Below are 13,835 nucleotides of genomic sequence, written 5' to 3'. Positions count from 1 at the left end.
ATCCCCCCCTCAATCTTCTTTTCTCTAGACTAAGAATACCCAAGTCCCCCAGTCTTTCCTCATAAGAGAGATGTTCTAATCCCCTAATCATCTTTGTAGCCCTTTGCTGGACCCTCTCCAGCAGATCCCTCTCCCTCTTGAACTGGGGAGCCCGCAACTGGACACAGTACTCCAGATGCAGCCTCACCAGGGCAGAGTAGAGGGGGAGGATGACCTGCCTCTACCTGCTGGTCACACTCTTCCTGATGCACCCCAGGATGCCATTTGCCTTCTTGGCCACCAGGGCACATTGCTGGCTCATGGTCATCCTGTTGTCCACCAGGACTCCCAGGTCCCTTTCCACAGAGCTGATCTTCAGGAGGTCAGTCCCAAACCTGTACTGATGCATGGGGTTATTCCTCCCCAGGTGCAGTACCCTACACTTGCCCTTGTTGAATTTCATAAAGTTTCGCTCTGCCCAACTCTCCAGCCTGTCCAGGTCACACTGTAAGGCGGCACAGCCTTCTGACGTGTCAGCCGCTCCTCCCAGTTTTGTGTCATCAGCAAACTTGCTGATGGTACACTCTATCCCTTCATCCATGTCATTGATGAATATATTGAACAGGACTGGACCCAGTACTGACCCCTGAGGGACACCACTCGTTACTGACCTCCAACTAGAGTCTGCACCACTAACCACAACCCTCTGAGCTCTATCTGTCGGCCAGTTCTCAATCCACCCCACTGTCCATTCAACTAACCCACACTTCCTAAGCTTGCCTGTGAGGATGATGTGGGAGACAGCGTCAAAAGCCTTGCCGAAGTCAAGGTAGGAGACATCCACTGCCCTCCCCTCATCCACCCATCCAGTCACACCATCATAGAAGGCTATCAGATTAGTCAGACATGACTTCCTCTTGGTGAATCCATGTTGACTATTTCTGATAATCTTCTTTTCTTCCAGGTGCTTTGAGATGACACCCAGAACAAGTTGTTCCATCATCTTTCCAGGGATGGAGGTGAGGCTGACCGGCCTGTCATCCTTCTTGCCCTTTTTGAAGACTGGAGTGACATTGGCTTTCCTCCAGTCCTCAGACACCTCACCTGTTCTCCAGGACCTTTCAAAGATGATGGAGAGCAGACCAGCAATGACTTCCCCCAGCTCCCTCAGCATTCGAGGGTGCATCCCATTGGGCCCCATGGACTTGTGGATATCCAGTTTATCTAACTGATCTCTAACTTGTTCCTCATCAACCAAGGGAAAGTCTTGCTTTCTCCAGACTTTCTCTGTTACCCACAAACTCTGAGTCTCCCGAGGACTGGCCTGAGAGTGAAGAAAGAAGCAAAGAAGGCATTCAGCAATTCCACCTTCTCTGCGTCATCTGTCACCACGGCACCTATCTCATTCAACAGCGGGCCCACATTTTCCCTAGTTTTCCTTTTGTCTCCTATATACTTAAAGAAACCCTTCCTATTGGCCTTGACATCCCTTGCCAGGTTCAATTCCAAGGCTGCCTTGGCTTTCCTTGTTTCCTCCCTGCATACCCTGACAGCATTCTTATACTCTTCCCAAGCGGTCAGCCCCTTCTTCCACCTGAGCTTTTTCAGAAGGTCCCTACTCAGCCAGATGAAATGTATTAACATGGTGTCAAGTAATGATCAAAGTATCTCCGATGATTACAACTGATAAAAGACTAAGAGTTACACACTTTATTCATTGCAAATATAAGCATAAGGTGAAAGTTTTTCAGTTGCACTTGACAATAAGCTTCATGTTTCTGATCTCTAATCCCCTCCTCCTCTTGGGGTCGGGACTGGGGAAAAGAAAGAGAAAAATAGTATACCCAACATAAGCTTCATGCTGAAGAACTAGAAAAAGAATTGCTACTCAGTCTGATTAACACCAACACGGTCTCTCCTGTGCCCACAGTGCACCATAGTTCCTCCCATTCACTATCTAGCCTGAGAAGAAAAGTTTGTATCTTGTGATGACTGAAAGGAGTTTCCTCATAAGAAATTAAGTTCTGTCATTCAATCCGCATTGTTTAATTTATGAAATTTCTGGCACATCTCCTACTGATACACTGGTAACAAGATTGTCCTTAATGGCAAATGGGGTCACTTGAAACTTAGAAAACAAATAAAACCCACTGGTTTGTACAACAGCCTATCTAAATTAGTATTTTCCTTGCTACTTGGAGCACTGACAGGCCTTAATAAAGCAGAAGATGCTGATCCAAAGCCCTAGCTCCTGGAAGCTACAGGGGACACATCTCCCTCTCATGTTGAGAATCCAGAAGGAGCTCAATTCTGTGGGCAGCCCAGAACAAAACAGTGTGCTATGAAAATACAAGGGGCTTCTAATTCCATACTGTTTCTGGTAGGATCCAGAAGTGCTTTGTGCTATCAAATGTTTTTATTAACAAGCTCTCAGATAAAAGCCAGAGTTTCTTAACCTATCTTTGTGGCTAGAGGGGTTTTTGACTCATCACCTCCATTTTTCAGCTCCTGTATCACAGTTACTAGCTTCCTCAGTTTTGCCAATTCAGCTGATACCAGACATATTTCAGAAGTGATTTTCTTTTAATATTTGGGTCATTTCACAAACCTGATTTACAGCACAATATTTGAAATAATCAACCAGAAAGCCACAACATGAGACACAAAACAATAAAAGCTCTGAAATCATATTTGCAGAAGAAAACAAAATGGAACTGCACCCTCAAATAAAACTAGTTTTCCATCTCCACAGATGTGCTAAAGTCGTATTTGGCCAGAGCACAGTTAAGATGGTTATAAAAGGCTCCATGTTACATTTTCTCCAACAGCGAATCTGATTTAACTAAATTCCTCCTTATCTTTCCATGTCTGCACATTTACCATGCCTTCTTCAGTCCTATTGCTGTAAGTTTGTGGGGCTGCGGTGCGAAATGGATCCTACAAATTAGACATGTCATTCAGGTTAAAGCAGAATACAAGCAACAGAAGTTGCAAACTTGTCATCCTTCATCATATATTCCTTCTTTTCTCCTACTCTTTCTCAAGTAAAAAAACCCCAAAATCCCAATTTCTCTTCATGGGGTTTTTCTAGACACTTAGCCATTGCTACTAATCTTCATTAAAGTTTTAAAAATGTGTTAATATTCTGGTTTTAGAGTAATGGAAGTCAAGTTTCCTAGGTATCATTTTCAGTTTCAGTCTTCCAGTAAAGGGCAACAAAATCTGATAAAACAGAACCTGGGAGAGAATACAGAAAAGATAGAATGCACTTACAGGCAAAAATGAGAAACACAGCCATCACCACAGGTCAGGAGTAAAGCTCAACTTCTCCATTTCTATTACACCACCTCAGATAATAAAAAGGGGTTGAGACTTTTCCTTTTTGAAAAAAAAAAAAAAGTTACAGCCATTAATTATTTTTTAAAAAGAACAATGTTAATGCCACAGGAAAAAAGGAAACTCACTTCACTCCCTACACAATTTCACTACACATAAAAATAAATGCAGCAACAAAACTATGCACTGTTTTCTTTTTTTTTTTTTTTGTTGATTTTGTTATCTTAGAAGCAGGCCAAGTTCCCAAGGCATTTAAATACGTATCAGATTGCATTTCCAGGAATATTGTAGAACTGAACAAATATTCCATGCACTATATAAAGTGATTCAGAAAGCAGCTGTTCAGTGAAGCCACAAAACCAACCAGGTAAAGTTTCATTCAAGCATTTTCAGCTTTTGCCGGTTTTCCTGTGTAATTCCTCTGCGCTAACCTGTTTGTTCCCGTTACTATATCTCAGTTATAGAAGAAAACACTGCAAGCAATAATCTCTTTTGGACAGGATGTTTTTACCTTTAGCATATAAAAATTATGTTTGCTTTATACATCCATCTTTAGAAATAATTTCAAGTCATTCAAGTCGGGAGAAAGATTTTCGCTGGATCTGGATTCAATTAAATACAGAGATTGTAAAATATGTTTAATTTTTCAACCTATGCTTTCAGGTTTGACACCCTGCCTCACGAAGATAATTATGTTTCTCAGAGGTACTCTGCTGGGAATTATTCTTTACAGCATCCTCTGGACAGAAGCTACTCTGGCTGGCTCTAGTTTTTTAAGCCCTGAATATAAGAAAATGCAGGTAAAAGAAATCAGAAAAAGATTGTCCTCCTCTGTAAGTCTTGAAAACCAATATTATTTACAGTGTTCAGAGAAGGTTTTAGAAGATTTATTTTCCAGAAGAGGAAGGAGTTATTCCAGAGAACTTCTGTAACAAACCATTAGCATTGTATTTGTGCTATGAGAATATGTATCTAATCTCATTCACTAAGAATTAATAATCTGAAAAAAGAGAACAAACTAAGAGAAAGCATTCATTTAAATAATTTGTTGGCATCCTCTTTGGAAATTAACTGTAAGGTGCTTGTTATTTAAGGAACCCTTAAACCAAATTCCTATTAAAGTGCATGCAGCAATCATTATAGACCTACCTATCATTAACAGTTGGACTTGATGATCTTAAAGGTCTTTTCCAACATAAACGATTCTATAATTCTATTATACAGACATAAGTGTATGACGCCTTCAGTTCATCTGCTGCATCTGTGTTAATTAGGGTCTGGTTTCCCCACTACAGACTAGTTTGATTACGGAAAGCATATATAGATGTTATTTTGCTTGTTTCTAGCAACAAAAGGCTCTAAAAAACCCCACAGCACAATTACATCGTCGAGGCACAGAAGACTTTTGGGATACAGCAGCAGCAGAAGATGACAGTAACAGTATTGAAATTAAGGTTTGTATTTTTTCTTCTTGCTCACATACAAGTTTAAGGGGTGGGGTTGGGTAATACAATTTCTGTCACAGGAGGCAGTACAAATTAAAACTACAATAATTTTTAACTTGAAAGGCAAGTAAGAAAGGGCACATGAAAAATGCCAGCATTGATGGTATGAAATGATTTAAAATTAGCTGCAGTAATTCAGATCACAATCTCCTATTTAGGATTCACATTTCAGAACTAACATAATAATACAAGTTTCTTGTAAAGTTTTCTTTCTTCCAATTTATTGTGCAGTCTGGTCTGCAGTAGCTTATAACCTGTCTCTGAGATTTTGATTATGTGTCTCAGCACTAATAAGTGAATAGATAGAATAACTTTTTATACTTCTTGCTTATCATCATTCCCATGAATTAACTTGCAGTGTCCTTGTCCAGTACTTGTCTGTTAAACTCTGTCTTTTAATGTTTTTATAGTTTAACGTTCCCTTCGAAATCGGTGTCAAGATAACAAAAGAAGAGTATCAAGAATATGGACAAGCGCTGGAGAAGATGCTAGGGGACATTCTTGAAGAGAATGCCAAAGGTACTGCCAACCAAGTCCTAAATCAGAGCTTTGTTTTTTTTGGTTTTTTGTTTGTTTGTTTGTTTGTGGGTTTTTGTTTGTTTGTTTGTTTTTTGTTTGTTTGTTAAAAAAAACACCAAACAAAAACACCACAAACCAAACAACTTTTGTCATGTGAGACATTCAGAGCAACATTTCAGAAGTGATTGGGACTAAGTTACCACTAAGAGAACCACTGAAGTATCTGATGTTCAGAAACTGCTAGTTGAACTTTGAAGAATCACATTAAAGTATATTAGGCAGAAAGGGAAGGCTTCCTCTCCTTACACTACCCATCTTCTTTTCCCGTTGCCCTCAAATCCCAGCATTTCCCTGTTTTCTCAGCCAAGACCGTCATCATTTCATAGTGAAAAGTATTAAAAACATTGTTGTAACTAAGATAGTTCTAGCTGATTCACTGATAACTAAAGTTCTAATGACCAACTCCCACCACAGGCTGTCTGTTTCACACTTTTACAGCCTGTCATACTTTATTTGCACTTGCCCATGTTAAGCTGATCTTTCTGTATCTTCTGTTTTAATATTTATGTCAATCTTAATATCTTCATTACACATTCCAACTACAAATCACTTTGTGCTTCCACTTTCACCCCACTTTTCAGGCTCTGAAGACTGCCCCCAAGGTCCTCTTTCTGTTTTCCTCCGAATTCCTTCTGAAGGGCTACTTCTATGGCCATTACACAAATAAGACGGTCTTATGCATATGTGCCCTTATAGAATTTAACTATGTGAAGGCCACCCTATATTCTGTCTTCGGCTGAGCACTTGTAGAACTTTTAGACGGATTACCAAGACTGGATTTTCAGAAAAATATTAAGACTATCAAAATAATCTATCAAAATAGTCTTTATCTCTTGTCTTTTTAGAAACTCAGATCAAAAACTAAGGCAAGATGAAGGACAAAGACAGCACTTGATGGCCTGATTTGTTTTAAATTTTACTTTAAAATGAAATTACTACTGATTTCTCAACTGTAAAGAAGAAGGAAGTATGTGAACCTGAGCAGTTTGCCCCGGCAGACGGTGGAACAGATTATCTTTTAAGGAAGAATACAAGACCTCGAGCTGAAAATAATAAAGGGCAAGGCTAATCACAGGCTGACATGTAGGCTTATTTTCTTATTTTATCTGTTTTCCTTAGTAAATATAGTGATTATTCTAAATGATGTGTTTGAAGGCTAAACAAACCTTTCTAAAACTGTCAGAAACTTCTTACACTTCTATACACACCTATAATAGAGAATAAAGCTTATGATGCAACTGCAGTTACTTGTGGGGTTGTTTTTTGTTTGTTTGTTCAAGAGTAGCACAAACAAGTTATTTCATGTAATAAACTGTGCAAACTAGATGGACAGGGAATCAGCTTTCAGTTGACAAATTAGCTTAATTGTCAAGGGATTTGTTAATATGGATGTTATCAAGGAAACCATCTAATATCTCTTTGAATAGGGGGGGAAGAGGAGGGCGGGGGGGGGGAGAGGGGAAAAGGAGAAAAAAGGGGGAAAAAGAGGGAAAAAAAGGGAAAAAGGGGGAAAGAAAGCAGTTTTCCAGTTAGCATGCCTGGATTCAGAACCATATCCATACTGGTGTGTGGGGACTAAGGCAAAAGAAGGGTTAAGTGTGGTAGAACTAATAGGGAGGAATAAGCAGCTGCAGCACTGTTTTGGCAGATGATGAAGTTGTGTGAAGCTACTCACTAGATAAGGAGGTGCTGCTCACAGGGAAGAGAGATTCCCTTTTCGGTGGGAACGTGATCTTTTAGAGTATGCAATGGTGTAAACAAATAAAGTAGAAAATTACTGGCATTGGTAGAAAAGTATATAAAGAGCATGCTTGCTTAATAAAGCTCATTTTGATCCTGCATATTGGAGTCTGTGTCTTTCAGTTTGCCACACTGGTGCATACATTAGAGGTACAAGGTAATTTTTCATGCCTTCAAATGCATAAACCAGTATGCTACAATGTAGACATGTTCTTTTCTATACCTTAGCCCATATGGACATCTGATAATCCATGAACATTTTCTAGAATTCGGAACAATTCTAGAAGACATTCTGTAAAGTACTCTTTAACAGGCTAATGCAATACATATACACACAACTGCAATTTTTATTAGATGTGTTCTCTTTTCCCGTCACAGAATTAGTCACCTCACTGAAGTGATCCCTTTGATGCCCTGAGCACTGTCTTGTGCTACAGCCCACCAGAAGGCAAATGAGAATTAGAAGAGAAGGGGGAGGTGGATTAAAAAGGAGTAAACAATTCTTAGAAGACTAAGAGACAAATATGCATAGAACTTTTAGCACCAGTTCAAAAAGCCACAGTGTTTCAATGCCACAATCAGAAGAAATAATGTAATGGTCTCCCTCCCTGTTGTATCACACACATCCAGGTATGGACCTTACCAGCATGTGCTGTATGGGAAAGCAGCAGGTTTTCAGTTGTGCAGTCTCCTTCACAGCAGGCAAAGCTCACCCAGTGTGAGCATGTGGACACATACCACTTGAAACCTGCAGAAGTGTTATGAAAGGGAAGAGTCAGAAAAGAGCACTGAAGTTGCATTTATTATGCTGAACTTTAATCATCACTTCCACAACAGATCTACTGCTCGTGTTCGTTTTATATTTAATGTTTTCCAAGAATATTACATGGAAACAGTCAGCCAATAAGCTGCCCAACAGTAAAGGAAAGACACTGTCAGCCAGAAATACTGCATAAATCCTTTCTTAAAAAAGAAGCACTGTAGTTTGGGTCACTGTTTCTAGAATTCTGAGAGAGTTGTGCAGGATACGGTCTACTCACTAAGAAGAAAGCATATAGCTAAGCTAGTCTACAGAATAAAAACCGAGGTACAGGCTATTATACTGTGTTGCTTATCCAGATTACTAAGCAGAACGTTCTAAGGTTGTCTTAAAAAAAGCAACACAAAAAAACCCAACAATGTTTCCTGGTGATCTAGGGAAAAACTCTGGACCTACACACGCGTGCGGTATTTTCTCCTTTGCAAATATGACATCAGCCTCAAGAGGGCAGTATAACCCAGTAGTGCACAGCAATCGAAAGGACCAAACAAGACTCAGGAGCCCTCTAACCTGCCTAGCACAAACTGATGCTCCCTATATTCTTCCAAGCATTCTGCTCAGAGAGATTTTTTGTACAGTCTCTCTTGCTTTGGAGGCAGAAGGATAAGTAAGCTGTGCAGTGAATTTCCCAGAAGTGCTCCAGGAATGGTTCTACAACACTGTAGCTGCCAGTAAAGCAATGCCTGAACAGCAAGGCACTGGACTAGCACGATTACAACTTGACTGCAGCCACAGCTTCTCTGGGCAGGCTGCAGTATCTCACCACCCGCAGCATCAAAAATTTCTTCTTTGTACCTAATTTAAATCTACCCTCTTTTGGTTTAAAACCATTACCCTTTGTCCTACCACCACAGAAGACAGTTAGTACCTGATTCCCCATTTCAAGTTTAAAGTGTCTAATATATTAAAAGATTCTTGCATACCGAGGCAGAAGTGATTCAGTTCAGTATTTCTGGTGGATAAGTACCTGTCCACCTCTAGATTTCCTTTAAAAGTATGTGTACATCATGGAATACATGTCATTTTCAATGCAAAACTTTTTCTTAAGGACCAACTATTGAGGGGACTTTTTTTACAATTAAAACTTTATACCAAACATGAGTTGCTCTAGCATATCTTCCCATTTGATCTGCAAACCAAATGGGAAAAAAAAAAAAGAAAAGAACCAAAATTTCAATAACACGCCTTCAAGAACAGTAAGTTGCATGATTATCAGAATTAGCTGGCACGCAGATACTGGGTTGGCATCAGTGAAATCCATTAGCATAAATCACTGAAAATTTCCTAAAATTCTTTTTGCCTATATCGACATGAGTTTAAAAAAAAAAAAAAAAAGGCAATCTCGGCTTTCACTGTGATTATACTGCTCAGGAAGTGCTCATGTGGTACAATTTGCCCTGGTACAGAAAAATAAAATAACCTATGTTACTCCTACGACATCTGCTGTAGGTTTTTTCCAAAACAACTATTTGAAAAAATAACCTAGATCTCTACCCTCTGACGCAGTACAGATAATTTCAAAACTGGCATTCTCGTTATCTTATTTCTGTGCAATGACATCGAGGTAAAAAACATCTAACAGAAGCTGGGTGATTACCTGGGTATTCACTAGAACTGGTCATTCTAACCCAAAAACTGCATACAATGAATGCCAAGAAGGTGACCTAGCCAAGATGCAAGGAATTATTTAACAACAACAACAAAAAACCCAAACCAAAAGCCAAAGCAAAGGCACGTTTTTTTCTCTGCCAACCCAGATCCAGTTTCTATTCACTTGGGTTGCCAATGAAGACAAGAGCTTCACCAAACTCATCTTTCTCAGATTTCAGCAAGCAAAAGGAATGGATTCTCGCAGGCCTGAAAAGCAAAACAACCCCTAAAACAATATTCCTTTATGTACTCAGTAACAGCATGACAAAAAACTCGTATGTGTCCTAGAGCCATCCACAAAGTTACACAAATATTTGATTATGTCCTTAAATATTATTTGGATGGGAGGGCGGAAGGGGAGGAAGAAAGGGAAGAGTCCACTTCTGTGTTAGTCCCAAGTCACCCACCCAGACTTCCCTAACCAGAAGCTATTTTGGGATCTGTCACCCTTCCAGTATTACTTAAGTACCCCCAATTAAGATTTTTTTCATGCGGCAGCTGAATATTCTTATTTCTTTGTGGTTCATTCTTACTAATAATTTGAGATACAAAATGAAATACATATTAAAAAAAATTCACATTAGGAAAAGGCAAATGCAGCTACCATGGGACTCACCTTCAACTGTAATCAACCTCCTTAAATTGAAGGGGATGCAGTATTACTTTTGTTTTCCAAAACCCTTAAGAAAAGTTGTGTTCTTCCACTAATTTGAGATGATTATTCAATTGTGAAAATGAAATAAGGTGACTAATTAAGCTACAGTCAACCTAGTTCCTATTAAAAAAAAATATAGTAACCACACTAAAGAAATAACAATCCAGAGTCCCTCAAAATAAGCAGCTAGTATTTTATAATGACTTTAAGTGTTAAATTCTTTATAGTTTAGGGAAGTGGAAAATATCTAATCACTTCAATTGCAATAGTTCCCCAATCTAAAGAATGATCTAATGCTTTGTTCTACAGTAACACTGCAACTACAGTAAGCAAAGCAAAAAAAAAAACTGTAGCTCTGCTGCAACAAAGGATTTGTACATCACCTTTATTATTAGAAGTGAAGTGCTTTCTCAATCCATTCCATTCATTCTTGCAGTTGGTTACAAGAACAGGAAGACAAGATTTGAAAGATTTCCATAAAGAAACATTACTTCACAACTAAAACCAGGAGTGACAGGAACAGCACTATAAGTCTTTAAAGTAAGTGAACAAATGATGTTAGATTGCCCTCCAAGTGTTATTAACTGGCAAAAAAAGGAAATGATGACAGAAACCTGAAATCTTCATCAACATGTGCACCTACAGGCTTGTTTTCAATAACAGAACTCAAGACTACAAGATATCACTGATAATAAAAGTTTTGTGGGACCAGATGATGGCAAACAATAACACTATATAATTATATACATATATATAGTTAAAGATTATGACTAAATCTTTGTGCTTTTAGACATAGGTAAGAATTTATTGATAGGGTAACCCTGACAAAACTTTAAAGCGTTAGCATTGTTTGCTGTCGGCATGAGGGTGTCAGGCGAACCAAATCGGACCACGGCTCTCAGCAATGCCTGGGGAGAAGGTCAGCAGTGCCAGTGTGCCTTCTCTGCTCTTACAGAATCTTTATTCATCATAAGGGAATAAAGAAGAATATGAATCACAGAATCACAGAATTTTCAGAGTTGGAAGGGACCTCTAGAGATCATCTAGTCCAACTCTTGAAAATCTCCAGAGAAGGGGACTCCACAACCTCCCTGGGCAGCCTGTGCCAGTGCTCTGTCACCCTCACCGTAAAGAAGTGTTTCCGTGTATTTGAACGGAACTTCCTGTGTTCTAACTTGTGCCCATTACCCCTCGTCCTGTCACTGGGAACCATTGAAAAGAGCCTGGCTCCATCCTTCTTCAACCCACCCTTTAGATACTTGTACGCCATAATAAGGTCTCCCCTCAGCCTTCTCTTCTCCAGGCTAAAGAGTCCCAGCTCTCTCAGCCTTTCCTCATAAGGCAGATGCTCCAATCCCTTAATCATCTTAGTTGCCCTTCACTGGACTCGCTCCAGCAGTTCCCTGTCCCTCTTGAACTGGGGAGCCCAAAACTGGACACAGTATTCCAGTTGTGGCCTCACCAGTGCAAAGTAGAGGGGGAGAATGACCTCCTTCGACCTACTGGCCACACTCTTCCCTATGCAGCCCAGGATTCCATTGGCCTTTTTGGCAACAAGGGCACATTGCTGGGTCATGGATAATTTACTGTCTACCACGACCCCCAGATCCTTCTCCTCTGAGCTACTTCCCAGCAGGTCCGCCCCTAACCTATACTGGTGCCTAGCATTCTTCCTCCCCAGGTGCAGGACCTTGCACTTGCTTTTGTTGAACCTCATTAGGTTCTTCTCTGCCCAGCTCTCCAGCCTGTCCAGGTCACGCTGGATGGCAGCACGTCCCTCTGGGGTGTCAGCCACCCCACCCAGTTTGGTATCATCAGCAAACTTGCTGAGGATACACTCTGTCCCTTCATCCAGGTCATTAATGAATATATTAAACAAGATTGGACCAAGTATTGACCCCTGGGAGACACCACTGGTTACAGGCCTCCAACTAGACTCTGTGCTGCTGATCACAACCCTCTGAGTTCTGTCACACAGCCAACTCTCAATCCACCTCACTGTCACCTCATCTAGCCCATACCTCCTCAGCTTCCTAATGAGGATGTCATGGGAGACAGTATCAAAAGCCTTGCTAAAGTCAAGGTAGATGACATCTACGACTCTCCCCTCATCCAGCCAACCAGTTATAACATCATAGAAAGCTATCAGATTGGTCAAGCATGATTTACCCTTGGTAAATCCATGTTGACCACTTCCAATAACTTCCCGTTCCTCAATGTGTTTGGAGATGACATCCAGAATGAGTCGCTCCATTACCTTCCCAGGGACAGAGGTGAGACTAACCGGTCTGTAGTTCCCTGGGTCCTCCTTCTTGCCTTTTTTGAAGATCGGAGTGATGTCAGCCTTCCTCCAGTCCTCAGGCACCTCTCCTGTTCTCCATGACCGTTCAAAGACAGTGGAGAGTGGTCTAGCAATAACATCCGCCAGCTCTCTCCGCACTCGCGGGTGCATGCCATCAGGGCCCATGGACTTGTGAATGTCCAGCTTGGCCAAGTGGTCTCTGACATGGTCCTCCTCAACTGAGGGAAAATCTTCCTCTCTCCAGACCTTCCCCTTTGCCTTCAGAGTATGGGATTCATGAGGGACAGCTTTAGCAGTGAAGACGGAAGAAAGGAAGGCATTCCAATACTTTGCAACCCATTCCAATACTTTGCAAGTTATTTTTAAAACCAACACTTGCCAGTATATCACAGCAACACACTTAAGATTTCCTTCTGAAACAGGACACCAAGAACTTTCATTTGCTTTCTATGGATGTCCCACTTCCTACCACTCCCTTAAAACACAGCCAATAAACAGCATATCGTTACAGGGCAGACCCTTGTCACTCCATCCCAGCCCAAGCCCGGAAAAAAAGTAATCAGGTATTTTTCCTAGCACGGCTGTAGCAGTGGGACCCCTGTGCTCACTCACCTCCTACACCCTGCCTCTTGCAGCCACCAAGAGCATTTGCCTTTTAAAGCAACTCGCTCTCTCTAAGTTCTCTTCTGGAAGAAGCCCTTCGGCTCAGCTCCCCGTGCCGAGGGACACCCCGCGACCGGCCCCGCTGCCTGCCTGGCCCTCCTGCCCCGCGGGATGGCGGCGGGCGCCGCACCCCCGGCACCTGGCGGGGATTGGGAGGATCCTCTGCAGCCCTCCGCCGCCGGCCCGGCTCCCGGGGGCTGCAGCACCGGGGCATCGCGGCCACTCCCCGCTCGGGGGGCGCCGAGACCAGGATCAGTAGCGACCCCATCCCGCCGCGCCTCAGGGGCGATCGAGGAGGCTGCCCCTGAGGGGAGACAGCACCGCCCCCGAAGGCGGGACCTTGGGGCCAGCCCTGGCGTCGATTGGGCATCCTCCAGCTGCCGCTGGCGCCGATTGGCTGTACCGGGCACCCCGCCCCGCCGCTCGCTCCTGTCAGCCCGGCCGCGGCGGGCCCCGAGTGCGCTGCGCTGCGGCCGCTCCGGTGGAATGGGCCGGCGGTGCCGGAGCGGGCAGGGACATGCTGTGGGAAGGGCTGCTTTATTAATGGGAGGACTTACCGGGAGGAAAAAAAGGTGTTTGTATCCCTTGGGAATGCTGCAAAAGCCC

The 13,835-nt window shown here is 42.0% G+C and overlaps 1 protein-coding gene across 1 annotated transcript; it reads left to right on the top strand.

The window, feature by feature from the left end:
* Positions 1-3,968: 3,968 nt before the first annotated feature.
* GHRL (ghrelin and obestatin prepropeptide) lies at positions 3,969-6,297 on the top strand (the record flags this gene model as incomplete). Its single annotated transcript, XM_082487789.1, has 4 exons — positions 3,969-4,115; positions 4,662-4,769; positions 5,231-5,339; positions 6,245-6,297. 4 exons carry the CDS (start codon positions 3,969-3,971, stop codon positions 6,262-6,264), a joined length of 384 nt encoding a protein of 127 aa, XP_082343915.1. The 3' UTR covers positions 6,265-6,297.
* Between the last annotated feature and the right edge of the window lie 7,538 nt (positions 6,298-13,835).

Source organism: Vanellus vanellus, assembly GCF_965231255.1.
Source record: "Vanellus vanellus genome assembly, chromosome: 9".
NCBI classification, from domain to species: Eukaryota; Metazoa; Chordata; class Aves; order Charadriiformes; family Charadriidae; genus Vanellus; species Vanellus vanellus.
The sequence above is the reverse complement of the archived record's forward strand: the minus strand, read 5'-3'. Positions and strand labels throughout refer to the sequence as shown.